This window comes from Sciurus carolinensis, chromosome 9, assembly GCF_902686445.1.
Source record: "Sciurus carolinensis chromosome 9, mSciCar1.2, whole genome shotgun sequence".
Classification (NCBI taxonomy): Eukaryota; Metazoa; Chordata; class Mammalia; order Rodentia; family Sciuridae; genus Sciurus; species Sciurus carolinensis.
In genome coordinates, this window is record NC_062221.1 from 25,179,994 (window position 1) to 25,197,936 (window position 17,943).

General features: G+C 36.9%; 2 protein-coding genes across 7 annotated transcripts in view; one reads left to right on the top strand and one right to left on the bottom strand.

The window, feature by feature from the left end:
- Positions 1 to 4,383, top strand: part of Pik3r4 (phosphoinositide-3-kinase regulatory subunit 4) — a 68,449-nt gene extending 64,066 nt beyond the window's left edge. For all 6 annotated transcript variants that reach the window (XM_047564382.1, XM_047564380.1, XM_047564383.1 and 3 more), the window contains 4 exons: positions 1,434 to 1,534; positions 2,576 to 2,664; positions 2,941 to 3,049; positions 3,827 to 4,383. In XM_047564382.1, coding sequence (XP_047420338.1) covers positions 1,434 to 1,534; positions 2,576 to 2,664; positions 2,941 to 3,049; positions 3,827 to 3,997 — 470 coding nt within the window. In that variant the 3' untranslated portion in view covers positions 3,998 to 4,383. The remainder of the gene's footprint in view (positions 1 to 1,433; positions 1,535 to 2,575; positions 2,665 to 2,940; positions 3,050 to 3,826) is intronic.
- A 1,873-nt stretch (positions 4,384 to 6,256) lies between these two features.
- Col6a6 (collagen type VI alpha 6 chain) overlaps positions 6,257 to 17,943 on the bottom strand; it is a 98,505-nt gene continuing 86,818 nt past the window's right edge. The window contains exons 36-37 of the mRNA XM_047563006.1: positions 17,718 to 17,811; positions 6,257 to 8,454 (exon numbers count right to left, since the gene is read on the bottom strand). Coding sequence (XP_047418962.1) covers positions 8,235 to 8,454; positions 17,718 to 17,811 — 314 coding nt within the window. The 3' untranslated portion in view covers positions 6,257 to 8,234. The remainder of the gene's footprint in view (positions 8,455 to 17,717; positions 17,812 to 17,943) is intronic.

Below are 17,943 nucleotides of genomic sequence, written 5' to 3' on the forward strand. Positions count from 1 at the left end.
CAATTCTGGAGGCCAGAAATCTGCAGTAGGTTTTGTGGGCCATATCAGGGTAGCAGCAGGACCATATTCTCTCTGGAGGCTATAGGTGAGAATCTGCTTCTTTGCCATTTCCCTCCCACTACTGTTGCTGTACTCCTTTGGCTCATGTTCCCTTCTTTGATCTTCAGAGCCAGAAACAGCATCTTGGGTCTTTGCTCTGTTGCCTGCTGTTGCTGTCAAATCCACCTGTCTCTTACAAGGATTGTGATTGCATTTAGGGCCCACCTGAATAATTCAGAACAGGTCCTCTGTTTTAAGGTCCTTAGCTTAAATCATATCTTCTGTCATTTAAGGTAACATTTACAGGCTGCAGGGAAGAGCACCTAGATATCTTTAGGACCCATTATTTAGGCTCTCACAGTCTGGGCCCACTTAGAAGCCATAGGGTACAAGAGCTTGTTGATATAATTTTTACAGGACAGCCTTAGAGCATTGAGTGGAGAGTAACAAGCACTACTGCCCTTTCTTCTGCTCATCTCCCTTCCTCAGTCTGCTCCATCCACACTGACTTGTTCCTTGAACTGAAAAAAGCACACTCCTGCTTCAGATTTTTAATAACTTTTTGTTTATTGTTCTCACTAGAATTGGAAGTTCCATGTAGCAGGGAATTTTTCTGCTTTGTTTGCCATCTTTTCTGCAGCATCTAGGATAGTGACTAGTCCATAATAATACTATCTCAGTAAATATTAGTAAGCAGATGAAGCCTGTCATTCCCCTTTCACCCCAGTCCTAAGGGATAGTTTCTCTCTCAGACCCTGAGTTTCCAGTTTTTGTGATCTGTCACAAAAACTCCTTTTCCTCTTTACTCATCTTTCTCCAAAACAGTCATAGATTCTTGCTTTAATTTTTTTTCCTCATTTAGTTCTTTCTGACCAAAGTGGTCTACTGACCTTTTCATTTCATACTAAAATACTCTGTCCATGACATGACCTGGATTCTTACCACTGGATGTGATTTTCTAAATTCCCTGTATTCAGGTGGAACTTGCACTTTCTCCCTTGTTTCTTTGTCCTTGTCTTGTTTACATATATCTTTTTTTCTCCACTTCTGGAGAAATCAACAAATTAAACAATCAAACAAAAAAAACATAGGTTTATTGAGGTCAGGATCTGTATGTGATTTGTCTTTCCACCCCATAATTCTCTTCACCAGTTTGGAGACCAGTAAATATTTGTTAGACTATTAAAAACCTTTTTTTTTTTTTTTTTTTATAACTACACTCACCCAGTATGGTGACAGGTTCATGCTGTTGTTTGAAAGTATTAGTATTTCTTGCATGTTGGGAAAAAATGGATGTAGCTATAGGCTGAATTGCTCTACCTATGAAGATGTGAAAGTTTTGAGAGTGAGATCCTCCTGGTCTGAATAATAGCTCTGGCCTTTGTTTCTCTTAGCTGTTCAGGGCAACAATGAAGTGTCCATGTGGGACATGGAGACTGGTGACAGAAGATTTACTCTCTGGGCCAGCAGTGCACCACCGCTCTCTGAGTTACAGGTTTGTCTCCAGTTTTTACTGTAAAGGATATTATTGCTTACATCCTAAGCACTTCCAGGTATTTTAGCAACATGGGATCTCTTGGGCTTGGGGATTATGATTAAATTTGGGTTTTTAATAACATCAAGTATCTTGTGACCATGGCCGCATGCATATTTTCTAATTCCTTAATCTTGTTAGTGTCTGCTTTATTGATTGTTTTGGTTGCTAACTACCTAAGCTTTGTGGTATCTCTTTAGAACCACAGCAAATCCTGGATTGAAGTTTAGATTATTAAAAAATGCAATATGACCATCTAGCATATACAGAGAATCCTGATTTAACCATGGTTTGACCTAATGATTTTTTGACTCTGTGGTGGTAGTGTAAAAGTGATAGACATTCATTAGAAACCATCCTTGGAATTTTGATCTTTTATTGGGCTAGCAGTATGTGGTCCAGTACACTCCTATGGGCAGTGAGCCACAGCTCCTGGTCAGATCACAAAAGTAAACAACTGATACTTCAGGATAGGTGTATTAAGTGTATTTTCAACTTACAATGAGTTTATTGGGACATAATCCTAATATGAATCAAGAAACATCTGTACTTTTGTTTTTAATAGTCAGTCATGTTGTCAGGGTGCTTCATTGGGGCAAAAGGTAGGAAAGATTTTTATTTTGTTTTTTGGTGGTGCTGGGGATCAGACCCACACCCTCCCATGTGCTAGGCAGGTGCTCTGCCACTGAGTTCCATCCTCAACCCTTCCCAGCCCTGTAGGAAAGATATTTTTTTTCTTTAATTGAGGTCTTGTTTAAGGTGGTCCTAAAGAGAAAATTTTAGAAAACGGAACAGGCTGCATTTCTCTGTTCAGAACAATACAAAGCAACTATACTTCAAAGTTCCAAAAAAGTAGATATAACTTATATAACCGGTCCCTCATTTCCTCTGGTAACCAGGTGCCTAATGAAGTATCAGCAGTTAACTTACCTCTAGAAATAGTATTCTGTTAGTGGAAGGCATTGATGTTGTTTACGTGATGCCATCTTTGTTTCTTTTAAGCCTTCTCCTCACAGTGTCCATGGTATCTACTGCAGTCCTGCTGATGGAAATCCTATCCTGCTAACAGCTGGCTCAGACATGAAAATAAGGTATAGTAGCTCAAAAGAACTCTTAAAAGATGGATGGATACTTTGGTTTATGAAAGGTGTTATTATAGGTACTAGTGACAGTTTAATGTTTTAAATCATCAGTGCATTGCAAGGGCAACTATTAATACTTTATTATAATCAATGTTGTGCTCTTGGTTCTAGAAAAATCTTTTTCTAATTACAGTATAAACAATGCATTGGTAAATGTAAGCCAATGAGTATTAGTTCCTCCTATTATCTTGTGAAGGTTATCTTCATTTATTTCCTTTTCCCTAGGTTTTGGGACTTGGCTTACCCAGAAAGGTCCTATGTTGTGGCAGGAAGTACTAGTTCCCCATCTGTGTCCTATTACAGGAAAATAATAGAAGGCACTGAAGTTGTTCAGGTACATTACTTTTTATTTTTCTTTCGTAGACACAAAAATGGGTTTGGGCAAGACTGGCAATATTTTTTTCAATTTAAGAAATGTGGTTTATTTTCTCTTGACTTTTTCATATATTTACAAATTAACTCTTATTAAGGTATAATAAACATAAAACACATATAAGTATATAGCTCACCTTTACAAAGTTAAGGACTGAGAAATATATAACAAGCACTTTTATTGTTTTCCTTTTACAAAAGACAAATTTAGGGACCTTGAAGTTAAGAAATTTTTCTGAGATACAGGTAGTAAACTCAATCTACTGTTAGGCCTCTTAAAGCTTGTGTCCTGGGCTTAGAAATTTCAGATGTGATCTACTAAAAGTGCCTTAACCAGAGAAGCAATTCCTTCATAACAGATACTGAGGAGCTGTAGAAATGCTAGAACATCTGATATGTATTTACTTCTATATTTTGATCATTTTTACTTCTCCCAATTTATACCTGTTCCCTTTTTTATATTTGATGTTAATAAAAATCAACAGGCCAGACTATTGGCCATTTGTAAGTGTTCCGTATTTGTAAGTGGCTACTCATGCACTCCGGTGACTGGAAACTCCGAATGCCGTTTTGGACCCTCTCCTTTTGTGCATTTTGCTCAGTGTGAAAGTGCGAATACTTTACATGAGGTGTTAACTCTGAAGCAACAACTTATCCTAGAAGCAAGAATACTGACAAGAGGCAGAATGTGGTATGGAATTAACTTTGGCTTTCTCCTTGATTTCTAACCATCAAACAGGAGATTCAGAATAAGCAGAAGGTAGGACCAAGTGATGACACCCCTCGAAGGGGCCCAGAATCTCTGCCTGTGGGACATCATGACATTATCACGGATGTTGCCACTTTCCAGACCACACAGGGCTTCATTGTGACTGCCTCCCGAGATGGGATTGTGAAGGTGTGGAAATAAAAGTCTACTGACTTGTGTAAATTGTAATAAAGTTATAAATATACAGTTATTCAAGAGAAAATGTATTTCTAGAAAACAGATGTGAGAACAAATTTATTTGCTTAATTTTAAAAATCATGTCTATATTACTATTTCACAACTAAATAAATGCCACCCAGAATGGTTAACAAAGATGACATGGCTAGTTTACTTGTGCACCTTTCTTCAAGAGTTAGCCAGACAACAGTGTCTTGGACTTTTTATTGTATATGTCTTAGAGGTGAGAAATGTAAAATGCAAAGATGAATATGATCTGTTTATTTTGTATTGAAAAAGATGGTTGTAAGCTATTATAAACATTTTTGCTATTAAAAATGCTATTCAAACTAAACTATACTCAAACATCCCAAGAGCTTTTGTTTGTTTTTGGGTGGTGTTTTAAATAGTAAATATAAGCATAAGGAGGGGAAATCTCTTATTCTGAACCGAACAAATGAACTGAGTGAAACAAGGAAGCAGTGACAGAACTAGGCCTTGGGTCCGAATCTCTGGATGCTCAGAATTGTACTCTTTCTGCTCTGCTATCTCATCTTTCTTCCTGTGTTTTACGGACTGCCTTATTAGCTATTTAACATTGTAAAATTGATTTCTGATGTATCAGCAGAAGAGAAATTGGCTCTTCTTGACCATGATCATTATTTTCTGTAGGTTGGTCTACCAGCTTGCATTTATCCAGTATAGATTATTTATTATATGCTTTGAAAAGAAAAAAAATTAAAAGGATCAAGTGAAAAACATGCCAGAAATCATCTAATTCTGTAGGTTGGTCTACCAGCTTGCATTTATCCAGTATAGATTATTTATTATATGCTTTCAAAAGAAAAAAAATTAAAAGGATCAAGTGAAAAACATGCCAGAAATTTGTATTTGTAGAAGGGCAAAATTGGCCTTTCCCACTAAGATAAAACCCTTAAAGGTAATGGGTTATGGTTTGTATGCAAACCTAATTCTCCACATTTTATTCTTATCTATTTACAGAAGGGTTCATGGTGTTCAAAATATTTGAGTTTTAGTTACATGAGTATAAAAACATTCAGTAGATAATCTGAATCCGGTGCAAAACACTACTGTTAAGAGATACACTAAATAATTTTTTATATTTCTATAATTATTATTATCATTGTTATTTTGAGACATGGTTTTGCTGCTGTGCTGGCCTCTAACTTATGATTCTCCTGCCTTAGCCTCCCAAGTAGCTGGAATTATAGACATGTACTACACACCCAGCTGTATTTCTTTAATTATATAATTCAGCTGTAGTATGTAACAGTTTACAATGCATATAGCTAGCTCTTCAATTCAATAACTTAGTTTTTAAATAGGTAACAATAGAATTGTTGGGAAATGCCAGTCACTGAGACAGGTCAAGAGCGATTGACTCTGACTGGGCCCATAGTTTAGTGGATTAGTAGTCTTTGTATCCTTGGCATTGGCATTGGCATTGGCATGGTGTGTGTTGCCTCAGTTTCCCTTTAAGTCCGTTAAGACCATATTTACAGAGTTTCTAGGTATTAAGTCAGATTTAGAGTCTTCACAGGTTGAGGAAAATTTTTTGATACATAAACTTCCCACAGAGAACAGGCTTCAGGCCTGAAGCTATTAGGTAAGGCATTAGACAAATAAATGTGGGAAATGCTGAGGAAACAATGGAATGGACTGACAGGGATCTGACCCTTTTTCTCTCTTGTCATTCTCTCCTCAATTCCCCAAATAATCATACTTTTTTTAAAAAGGTAATATAATACTGAGTATTATAATGATGCATGTTCAATTACATCTCTTTTTAAAATTCTTTTTTGATAAACATGGCAGTAGAATGTATTTTGACATCTTACATGGAGTGTAACTTATTCTAATTAGAATTCCATTTTTGTAGTTGAACATATATGAACATAGGAAAGTTACATCTGAGTCATTCTACTCTTTTCTCTTCCCATCCCCGCCTTCCCTTGACACACTCTTTTGGCCTCTACTTTTTTTACCCCACATTTTTTTGTTGGTGCATTATAGTTATACAGACTGATGGGATTTGTTGTTAAATATTCATACATGCACACAATACATAGTTTCTCCCCTCCCTCCCCCAAAGTCCCTTTCCTCTACTGATCTCCCTTTGTTTTGTTTTGTTGGGTTTTTTTTTTTTTTTTTTTAAGTCAAGTTTGACTCATAGCTCAGTGCAGAGATAATGGGAGGCTGGTCCATTACAGTCAATTTACATATCTAAGCCCAGATGCATTATGGCTTCTTTGTGTGATTCTAAGTTTAAATAGCACTTTATTAAATTTACATTCACTTAATCTTTGCTGTTTTTCACTTTAGGGGAAAGGTAAATCATGGAAAATGTTAAGCTTAGGAGTTATTTTAAAAAGGAACCTCTATTTGTAGCATGCTTCAAATTCCTTTGCCCATTAACAATTAAAAATATGACCCAAAATGCTAAAAAAAAATCTCAAATCACAAGATAGTATTTGTTTGGTGTACTTTACTTGTGAACACAGAAAAAACAAATACATTTTCAGAGTATTTCCAACAATAAACAGAAGAAAGGTGTTTGTGCTTAATCCAAAGTTAATTAGAAAAGTTCCTGTTATTAAAATGCCTCTTAAATATTGTTCATCGATTTCCTGTACTGGAAACAAATTTTTCCTGAACCCCAAAGCACCATTTAGTATGGATGAAGAAAGATGTTTTTGATTCTTCTCTGTTACCTGAGTATGAACATGACATTTAACTCCTTGGACTTCTTGCTCCTCTGAAGATGTGGGAGCTATCTCCATGGAGTTGCCTGAGTGAGGATGGCAGAAGTGCTTTAAAAACATATTGCAGATGACTCTTTGTTCCAGGCGTTGTAAAAGAGGTATAGAAAAGAAAATCTAGATGAACCCTCCTGGTCTTTGGTCTCACTTATCTCCTGCATGTGTGCAGCTTCCCTTCCTTACCGAAGACAGCGATATTCTGCCTAGCAGAGTCATTGCTACCAGCTGCAGAACCAGCTTGTAGACTGAGGTAAGGTCTGAATATTGTGTCTAAATAAACAGTGCTACTCAGATGTTTAGCTGTTGAAAATTTCATCATAAGAGATGAAATTGAATGGGGATAAGGAGACAAATTCATCAGAGAATGATACTAGAGACTAGGCACTTTGAAGATGTTTTCCTGCTCTGATTTACTCTGATCACTTGGATTTCTTCAATACATATGAATTTTTAGATGAAAGCTTTAAAGATTTTCTTACCTTTTTCAAACTCAGTGTCCATTTAAAGGCTCTTTTTAGAGCTTTGCCAATCCTGTTTTGGTGCTGTTCATTATTGACTGAATAGCTACATGAAGTAACTCAGAGCCTTACCCATGACGAGTTGTGTCTTTACTCTTCTTCTCTAAAGCATACATAGATTAATGAAAATTAATAAGTGACCATAACAAGGAAGAAAGACTGGAAATCCATCAAAATGGCTTAGCAGGAAGTTTTAAAATGAAGATAGAGCATCCAGCTCAAAAGCAATAATTTATGTTCTGGGAAAATTAATGAGTTCCTCAGTGAGTTTAGGAGGATTTAGAGCTTTTAAAAAATTCCCGTTTCTCACCAGTCCAAGCAAACAACTGCAGAGGATGAAAGACAAACTTCTAGCACAAAACCAGTCTAGGCATAATCACTCCACACAGAAATAGGATGTGTTTAAATGGAATAATAATGAAAGGCCAAATTTCCAAAAACATGACCTAAAAACACCATCAATTTCTAGGTAAGTGTTAGAGTTGGACCAAACATTAAATACCTTTGGTTAAGTAGGTGAGCATTAAACAGTGCTAAATTAAGAAAGAAGGCTTGGTTTGCAGAAAACGGACTGATAGAGATCTGCAATCAAAAGACTTAGCATTGGCCCATGTACACACATGCATACACTATGTAAAATTTACCTTCAAATATCTCCATTACGCTTTCCAAAATACTTTCATTCTTCCATTTTCTAATGGTAACAATTCTTAAACATATCAGTCTTAGAGTGCTGGAATTGTCAGGAGTGGTCAAATAAGTGGTAAGATATATCTTAATACCAATGAGTGCAGGGGGTCAAGTTCCCTGTGGCTTTTTCATCCCTCCAGAGTGGAACTCTAGATGCAGGCACATATCCATGTAAAAGTTCCCCAGAGTTCTGGAGTAGATTTAGTTATTATTTAAGTCCAAAGTCTTATCATGCTAAATTATTTGAGCACTTCCTTGAATGTCATGTCTTTTGGGAGTAGGTTTTGTCATCCTTCCATTTTTAGAAGTATGGGATGTGCTCCTGGGAAAATTCCGAATAGCATCATCTCTGCCACCTCTCACTACTCTTGAAAGATATTTCTTATCTTGGAAGAACTTTGTCTGCTTTAATACATCTTCTTTGAGGACAGCTTTATGTGGTCCAGGAACAAAGCTATACAACAAAGAAGAGAACATCATAGAAGATAAATGCCACTTCAACTTTAACAGACTCCATATTAATCTTTTTTTCCTAAGTTAATTGTACTCATTTCCTTATTGCATTCTTCCTCCAGGGTAATTTTTAAAAGATTATTAAACTGGGGATTTACATTGACCCATATATCACAAGCTGACAAAATGAGAAATCTTGTTTTAAAGTATGCAGAAGTACAATTTTGGTGGCAACATTTCTTCTGCATGGAACATGTTCCACCCAGATCTCCATATGGTGGATCTGATTCTTCATATATGGGTTCAAATGGTACCTCATCAGAAACCACCACTTCTATCATTCTCCCAGTTCCTCTCCCACTGTAGTCGCCCAACACAGCATATTTTTCTTTTTTTAAATTTTTAAATTTTATTTGTTCTAATTAGTTGTACATGACAGTAGAATGCATTTATACATTATGATCATACATAAATGCAGTGTAATCTCATTTTTCTGATTATACATACTGCAGATCACATCGGTCATGCGGTCATACATGTACATGAGGTAATAATGTCGGTTTCACTGTACTATCATCCCTTTCTCCATGCCCCTTCCCCTCCCTTCGCTCCCCTCTACCTAATATAAAGTAACTCCATTCTTCCCTATCCCCCCACTTATTGTGAATTAGTATCCACATATCAGAGAAAACATTCAACCTTTAGTTTTTTTGGGTTTGGCTTATTTCACTCAGCATGATATTTTCTAACTCCATGCATTTACCAACAAATGCCAGAATTTCATTCTTTAAAGCTGATTAGTATTCCATTGTGTGTGTATATTTATACATACCACATTTTCTTTATCCATTCATCTTTGAAGGGCATCTAGGTTGATTCCATAGTTTAGCTATTGTGAATTGAGCTACTATAAACATTGACGTGGTTGTGTCACTGTAATGTGATGATTTTAATTCCTTTGGATATAAGCTAAGGAGTGGGATAGCTGGGTCAAATGGTGGTTCCATTCCAAGTTTTCTGAGGAATCTCCATACTGCTTTCCATAATGGTTGCACCAATTTACATTCCCACCAGCAATGTATGAGTGCACCCATAACACTGTCTTAATTTTTATTTACTTACAAACTTATTTGTGAACTGTTTACCCACGTAAACAGAAAGTAAGTTGTGAGACGTTGTCTGTTCATATAGTAATTCTCAAAAAGCATCTGATGAAAACATGAATGAATGCCACACACTTCTTTCCTCCCTCCCCCCATTTCTTCCACCTGTCCATCCATCTCTCTTTCCAAATATTTATTCTCTCCTCTATGTAAGGCCCTTTGTTAGGTACAGTGGGGGGACACAGAGCCCAGTCTGGTAGATACATGACTTATTTGGAAGTCATGAATAACCCAACAACAGAGGAGAACTGGATTCAGACTCTGGAATGCCTTCAATTCCAGGTAAAGAAATTGGAGAATTGTAGAGGCCAAGTGGTAGCTAGAAAGTCAAGCCTGTCCATACAACTTTCTACACTGATAGAAATGTCTTATCTGCCCTAGCCAGTATGGCAGCCACTAGCCACATATATTGAGACAGTGTGAATGAGGAACTGAATTTTCTAATTCATATAATCTTAATTGATCTAAATAGCCACATATAACTAGTGGTCACTGTATTGGGCAGTGCAAGAATAGAGCCATTTCAGACAACTTTAATTTACAGGGATGTAGTAGAAAGAGCTGTGGGTCCAAAAAATGTAATCCAGCACCTCCACTTACTAGCTGAACAGTTCTGGGCAAATCATTACCGAGACTGATCCTCATTTCTTCAGATGTAAAATGGGAATGAGAAACAATCCATGTTTTTGTGAGCAACAATTGAAGTCCCCTAGTCTAGTTGCCATGATGCTCTGTTGGTTATAGATCTGGAAACTAAAGATGCACAGAGGTGAAGGTCATTGGCGGAGCTGGACTATGTCCCAACTTAAACCATGCCATTCATGTTACCTGACACACCTCCACCAAACTGCTATGCACTAGATCCTATATGTCTGGCTTCTGAAACTCAATTCACAAAGTGCATTTCAGTTCACTTCTGTCAGTGCTACCAGAGATACACTAAGAGGATCTGACTCAAGAACAGTAGCCATGGCTGAATTTCAGTGTAAACAAAATTTCTTCCCACATTTTCCCATTTTTGTTCTTCACTGCATTTTTTAAAATTAATTTCCAGACTCTGAATATTATGAATTGAAATTCCCAAAGTCATGATTGTCTATATACACAGAGCATGGTGCCACTGATCATGGGGAGGGCATTCTTTTGTCAGAAGTCATGTTTTCATGGCTTGATTAACTTATATTGTTCTCTTCCACCATCTCCCTCACCACCTTTCCTTTTTTTATCCCCCCCCCCTTTTATGGCAAGTTATCTTTGTCATCTTCTTCTGTCTTTGTTAAGAAAAAAATGTTAAATTGGCAACTGCTTCTAAGCATGACATTGCTAATTTTTCCCTCTCAAATATTTTTATTCTCAAAGGGATAAAACATTAAAACACCCTGCCTTTGAATTTCCATACTTTGTCTTATGCATAGGCATTTGCATTTCATGAGCATTTGATAAATACCATTTAATTACCCAGTTTTGTTTCTCTTTCTCCTACTCTATAATGTTAAGAAGATTCTTTACTGATTGGTGATGCCATCATTAGGTAGTCAAGACAAAGAAATAAGAATGAAATAGTTAATTCATTTTGCATCTTGTGCTCAGCTCTATTAAAGGCTGTGGAAAGAAAGATGTGGCAAATTCTAGATAAATGGGGTGGATAGAACTAATTATAGATTTCGGTTCTCTGATCACAAATTCCTCCATCTATGCAGATAATCAGAAGTGAGCCATGCTGCATTTACTAACTGACTTGCTGCATTGGAGTAGAAAATGTAGACAAGATTGCTTCTAATTCCAGAATTTTTTTTTACCTTAATACACAGAAAACATACTTTGAAAAGCAGAATTGCAACAGATGTGTTATTCATATGGCATTGGTGACTGTGTCCATTTTTATAATTCACTTGCTCTGGCTGTAGCCTGTCACTGCTTTAGAGTCTGGCACAAATGCTTCCCTGACTGGATAAAGCAATAAGCAGGTGGCTTTCTGTCTTTTATTGTCTCTGAGCTGGATCTAAGTGCTTATATAAGAGCCACCCTGCAATCTTACCCTCTGGCCATCTGTCTCCCTGGTAGCTTGTGGTTAATTCTTTTCCATCTGATGAGAACCAGCTTCTTATGCATTTTCCTCAGAATCTCACAACAGAACCATCTTATTCCCAGGCAGGTCATTCTGAGGACTTGGCCAGACCTCTTGCCTAGCAGGCATTCTCATCCCCCACAATCCTGTGTTCAGTTCTGCTTCACTTCTCTTGAATGACTCAAGTGGCAAGTTTCAGAAGCAGCTGGGTGACTCATTACCTTTTATTAGCGTCTTTGGTCATTTAAGAGAAGATCTGGGGAGTCCTGGTCTATTACACCATTGGGGAGTTCACAGACATGGTAGAGATTTTACTTCTCTATTCCTTGATGCCCCAGCCATTTCATCATTTCAGATTCACAGGAGAAGCTGAGCCTCCTGTGTATCTAAGGCAGTGTAGAGAAGGGGTTATAAACTTCCTGTCCAAATTTGCAATGCATCTTCTCTTCCTACTCATATTGCTCTTCAAACACAGAGCATGGTGAGAGTGGTTTCCAGAAATGCCCTTTAATTGTGTGGGTTGACTCTGGCTTCTGTCCTTGCCGTCATGACTGGCTGCATAATACTTGGAGCTCAATGCAAAATGCAAACTTGAGCCCCTAGTTTAAAACATATCAAGAAAATCTCTTTCTTTTCCTTCTGGGTCTCTTGTCTCTCCATCTGCCGTGGACACTTTTTATTTACCATTTAATGCCCAGTTCCCCTGGTATGGGGATTCTCCCATGAGTTGGCCTGTGAAGCCAACTGTCAGATTCCTCCTCCCACCAGCCTCTACACAGTTGTCTGGAAATTGAGCCAGGCATCTCCCCTTCCCTCGGCTGGCTGTCCTAACCCTTGGCAGAGGGGTGATCCCCAAAAATATCACCTCCTCCTTCCTGGAAAGTACTGGATGTTTATATGGAGGAGGACAATGGCAAATGTACAGTGGCCTCACTAGCTTGGAGCAGATGGTCACTGCCTTCCCTCTCCCCACTCTTGAGTATGCCTGACCCCATGCCTTTCTGAGTTTGTGCCTAGGTCCCCCACCAAGTAGGGTGGGCCCAGGGAGCCAGGAGGTTCTGACCTGAAAGAACAAGAACAGGTCCCAGGGAGGCAGTAGAAAATAGAATGGCAAGTAAACGAGGCTCCAAGCCCCCATTTGCCACCACGTGCATTATTGGATCTCAATATAAAACACAAATTCCAAAATAACATTAACAGTGATTGCAGAGTCCTAACCCCAAATGCAGGCCCTGCTGAGCACCAGGCCCGGTGCAAGTGCATAGTACAAAAATTACCCAGCTGTAGCTCTACCACACCTGCCTCAGTCCCACTTTAATACAGCTTTTTAAGACATCCTCCATGTGAAGATGTGGCCTCATTCACTTCCACTTCCCTTTTCTGAACTGCCAGGCACCTGCAGCAGGGGGAGCTCTGCTCCTCCTAGACTGAGGCAAACAGGCCTGTTTTAGGCTGGAATTCAGGAAGTATTTGCTGCTGGACAGTTCCCCTGGACAGCTCTCCCCAGGAGGTGAGCAAGAGGTTGCAGGCAGAGGCCTCCCAGAGGTGCCAGAGCTGGGGCTTCTGGATTGCCTGCCTGGCTTAATTACCACACAGACGTGCACACACTGCACACTACATCACGAAGCAGGCACATGGTCTAAGGTATCCACCAGGCGCTGGTGCACACGTGGTTGTGGTCTGTGGCAGCAAATGTATATGAGTGAGAGTATAGCATGACATCACAAAAATGAACACTGAAAGCTACTTTCCTTCACTTATTTCTAATTTATACTATTCAGAATTTCTAATTTATACTGTTTAGTTTTAATAGAACTTTTACTCTTTTTGATAGTCTCTTTTACATCTTAATTTTAAAAATTAAGCTCTACTTTATATATATATATATTACATACAATAATATATTTACTACAATATTCTTTTCCTTTCTTTGAGTTTAGGTATTTTGTTTTTTCTATAAAATCTTAAGACCAATGCTTAGCTTAGCTTTTAGGGTTTTAAAATTTTCCCTAACACAGGAATTAAAAATGTCCCTAAATCATGACTGTATCCCATAAATTTTGACACAGCATTTCGATTATTATACAATTCTAAGTACTTTTAAATTTTCATTATTTTTTGTCCTGTTATTTATTTAGAAGTGGGATTTTAGTATAAAGGCATCAACTTTAAAACAGTTACTAATTTCTAAGCTAATTGCACTGTGATCAGTGTGGGTTGTGTGACATCAAGTCTGAGAGATGTGTCCACACTAGCTTTATAACTGAAAAACTGCATGATGAACACCATCAACTCTCCACCTCCATTCAACAGTTACTAATGTTCCACGTGTTTAATTTTTTTGTAGAAGGTACTATGTGTGTTTATTAAATCAAGTTTGCTAAGTTTAAATCTTTTATGTATTTATAAATTTATGAATATCAAATGGGTGTACTAAAATCTCCAGTTTTGATGATAGTTAAATGGCAGTTTCTTCCTGTAATTTTTCAGTTTCTACCTTGTATATTTTAAGGTTATGACCCTCATAAATTTAGGATCTTCCTTGTGAATCAGACACTTTTTCATCATGTAGAGACTTATTATTGAGAGCTTTCTAGTTACACATAGTAGTGGGTTCATCCCAACACAATCATACATGCATGTACTTAGAGTTTAGTTCACGATCCCTCCTTTTCCCCTCTCTTTTCCCTTCTGTCCTTCCTCCCCTTCCCTGTTCTTTTTCCTATACTCTGCTAGATTTCCTTTTGCTTGACATACAGACTCTATCTCTGCAAAATGGTTTTGTTTAGAAGTATATTTTGTCTGATATTAATATAGCTATTCCAGCTTTTATAAATATTTGCCTGGAATTATTTTTCCATCATTTTACTTTCAACCTTTCCATTTCCCTGTGTTGTAGATGTGTCTCCTAGAAAAGAGTTAAAGCTAGGTATTGGTTTTTTTTTTAAATCAAATTTATCAATCACTGATCATAACTGGCATGTTTAGGGTATGTATTTTTATTGTGATTACTGACATATTTAAATGGACTTGATTCTGCCACCAGTCATGCCAATGGTCATTTGTGCCTTCTACTTGTTCTTTCTTGCTTTTAGTTTTTTCCCTTTCTTGGCTTTTTATTTTTAAATATTTACATTGGTTTTTGTTTTTATCCCATTTTCCCTTGCTATATTTTTGGTAGTTAGCTACTTTCAATTTTTCCATGTGTGCCCTCAAAACTTTTAATGCATTTTTAAAAGAGTCTTAAAGTTTTTACAACATAACTATCAGTTCAAGTAATATAAGTACCTAGAAACTTTGTACTCTATTTATCTCCCTTTGACTTATGCAATTATTATCCCTTTTTTAGTACCTTTCTTTCCTTAAAGATCGAGTCTTCATTTTTCAATATTAAATGTCATCTTATTATTTGTTGTCCTTTTTCATATTTAATTAGTAAATAAAAATACTTAATAGATACTCATAGTCTTAGTTACCACTATTTTGTCTGTTAAAACCACCAGGTAACAAATGTTTTATTTTCTTATCTTTGTTAAGTACAGCTTTTTGGTAACTCCACAAATTGGACATTACTGTTATTTAAAAATACATATGTTGGGCTGGGGGTTTAACTTAATGGTGGAGCATTTTCCTAGAATGTTTGAGGCCCCAAGTTAGATCCCCAGCACCTCAAAATAAGTAAATAAAAATACGTTTGTCTAGATTTACCTAAATATGGACAAATTTTATTACCATTACTTCTTTTTTAAAATAATATTTTAGATGTTGATGGACCTTTATTTTATTCATTTATTTATATGTGCTGAGAATCAAACCTAGTGTCTCACACATGCCAGGCAAGTGTGACTACTTGCATCTCATTTCTTCCTTCTGTGGTCCTTCCTTCCTTTTTTCTTCTATGTACATGCTTTAGAGTTTCCTTTAGTAAAGATCTCTGTGGTAAACTATTATTTTTAAAATATGAATTATTCTTCCTGTTTTTTATTTTAAAATGTTTTGAAAGGCAATTTTTCTAAATTGACAAATTTTTCTTCTACTACCTTAAAGATACTCAGTAGTCATGTGGATTCCACTGTTACTGTTGTTAATAATTCAGCTCCCAGTCCAATTATCTTTGTAGAAGATCTGGTCTTTCTTTTGGCTGATTTTAAGTTTTCTTCCTCTTGGCATTCTGCCAAGACAGTGCCCTATTCCAAATCTAAATGTTGTTTTCTTTTTATGTATGCTACCCGTTATAGCTTGTCTCTCTTTATCTGTGTACCCGTGTCTTGAGTTCTGAAAAATGACCATTCCTTTATGTCCTTGAATATAGTCTCTCATGTATGATTTTTATTTTCTCCTTCTAGAATTCCAATTAGATATAGGTTTGATCTTTCCATTCTGTTCTGTCTCTTAATCTCTTATAGTAATCATCTCTGCAGTCTGAGTAATTTCTTCAGCCTTTTTCCTAGTTTATGTTTCTCTTTAGATGTATCTATTATTCTGTCTATTCATCCATTGAGTTTTATGTTACTTTTTATTTTGAAAATTGTGAAGTTCACCAAAAATTCAAACAGAACTATAAATTGCTACATGCCTTTTGCCTAGATATGTATGAGCATGTGCACATCCATATCTGTTTGTGTTAATGTGTGTATCCACACACCATCCTACTCTCCTTTAGAAAAATTATCTAAAAGTAGCCTATAACAATAACATATTAAATACTTCAGCATACCTGTCTTAAGAACAAAGACATTCTCTTATACAAGCAGTATCCAAATAGTATCATACTACTATCACGTCAGAGGAAATCCACACAATTCAGTAACATCACCCAACATATTCTTCATACTCAAATTTCCCCACTTGTTCCTCAAATGTCATTTATGTATCTTTTTTCCTGCAGTACTGGGATTGAACCCAGGGCCTCATGCGTGCTAGGCAAGTGCTGTACTACTGAGCTATATTCTTGGTCTGCCAAATATCATTTATATCAGTTCTTTTTTTTAAATCTAGGATCCAATTAAGGTTCATACAATTACATTTGGCTATTCTGTCTCTTTATTCTCTCTTATTCTAGAACAGTACCCCATCCATATCCCTCTGTTCCTAATGACATGAAACCTATGAAGAGTATAGGTGAGGTATTCTTAAGAACATTCCACATTCTGCAGTTGTCCAGTGACCTCCTCAGTAGGCTTGAATTTCCAGACATTTCCAGCAGGAACCTCACATAGCTGATTGTGTGTACCTCACTGCATCCCACAAAAGGCACATAGTATCAGATCCTGATTTTAAGGAGTTCTGCAAGATCTCACTGTATAAGGACACATATTCCTCCTTGTAATCAATAAGTCATCTGTGAGTGCTTCTGTGAGCCCTTTAAAATACACCCCCCCCAAATCTATCATATGGTTTTAACCTCCCTGAACCACCAGTTTTACATTTGTAATTAATTTTTAAGTTACAACTAGTGATTTTTTTAGTTCTACCTTTCCCTTCATGTTTATTAGCCAGTATTCTTAAAGAAGAGTTTTTCCTCCCCTTCCCACTCCACCTTTGGGAATCTTGCTTGGGTTTTAAAAATTCAGTGTGTTTTAGTTCATTACCATTATTATTTTTTCTGGTGTTCAAATTATCCAAGATTAGGTCAGTGGGAATCCTTCCAAAACAACTTACTTGTCCTTTTCACATGACACTGTTAATTTTTTTGTATTTTCTTGCTTCCTGGCACAATAAGTTGCCCTAGGCTATCATTGCAACTTCCCTGTTCCAGCCTAGAATTAGGTATTTCTAAGGAACTAGGAAACCCTGGTTCTATTAAAAAAAAAACAAACAACAAAAACCCAAACATCTCTATTTGGTTATTTTTCAGATTAACTTGATCATTTAAAAAATTCTCTTGTTCCTTTGAATTATATTTTAATATCATAGTAATAGATTTTTATCCAAATAAGATGGAGGTAGAGAGAGAGGGGAAGAAAAGGAGGAGCAGGAAAAGACAAGAAAGGGGTGAGTGTCGATTCATAAATCATACCAAGCAGACAGTACCTTCGAAACTGCCACAGAGGCTGCTTTGGGTCTGTAGAGCTGAGTCTATTGCACTTTGCTTTGAAGTTTATTGGTGGATATTTGTTGATTGCTCCTAGGAAGAGAAAAGGCTATAATGAGTCCCTTCTTCATGGCTATTAACATTACTGCAGTCTGTTCTGTACGCAGTGGCACTTCACTGTTTTCCGTAACCACCAAGATAGATACCAACTAAGGCGATCATATG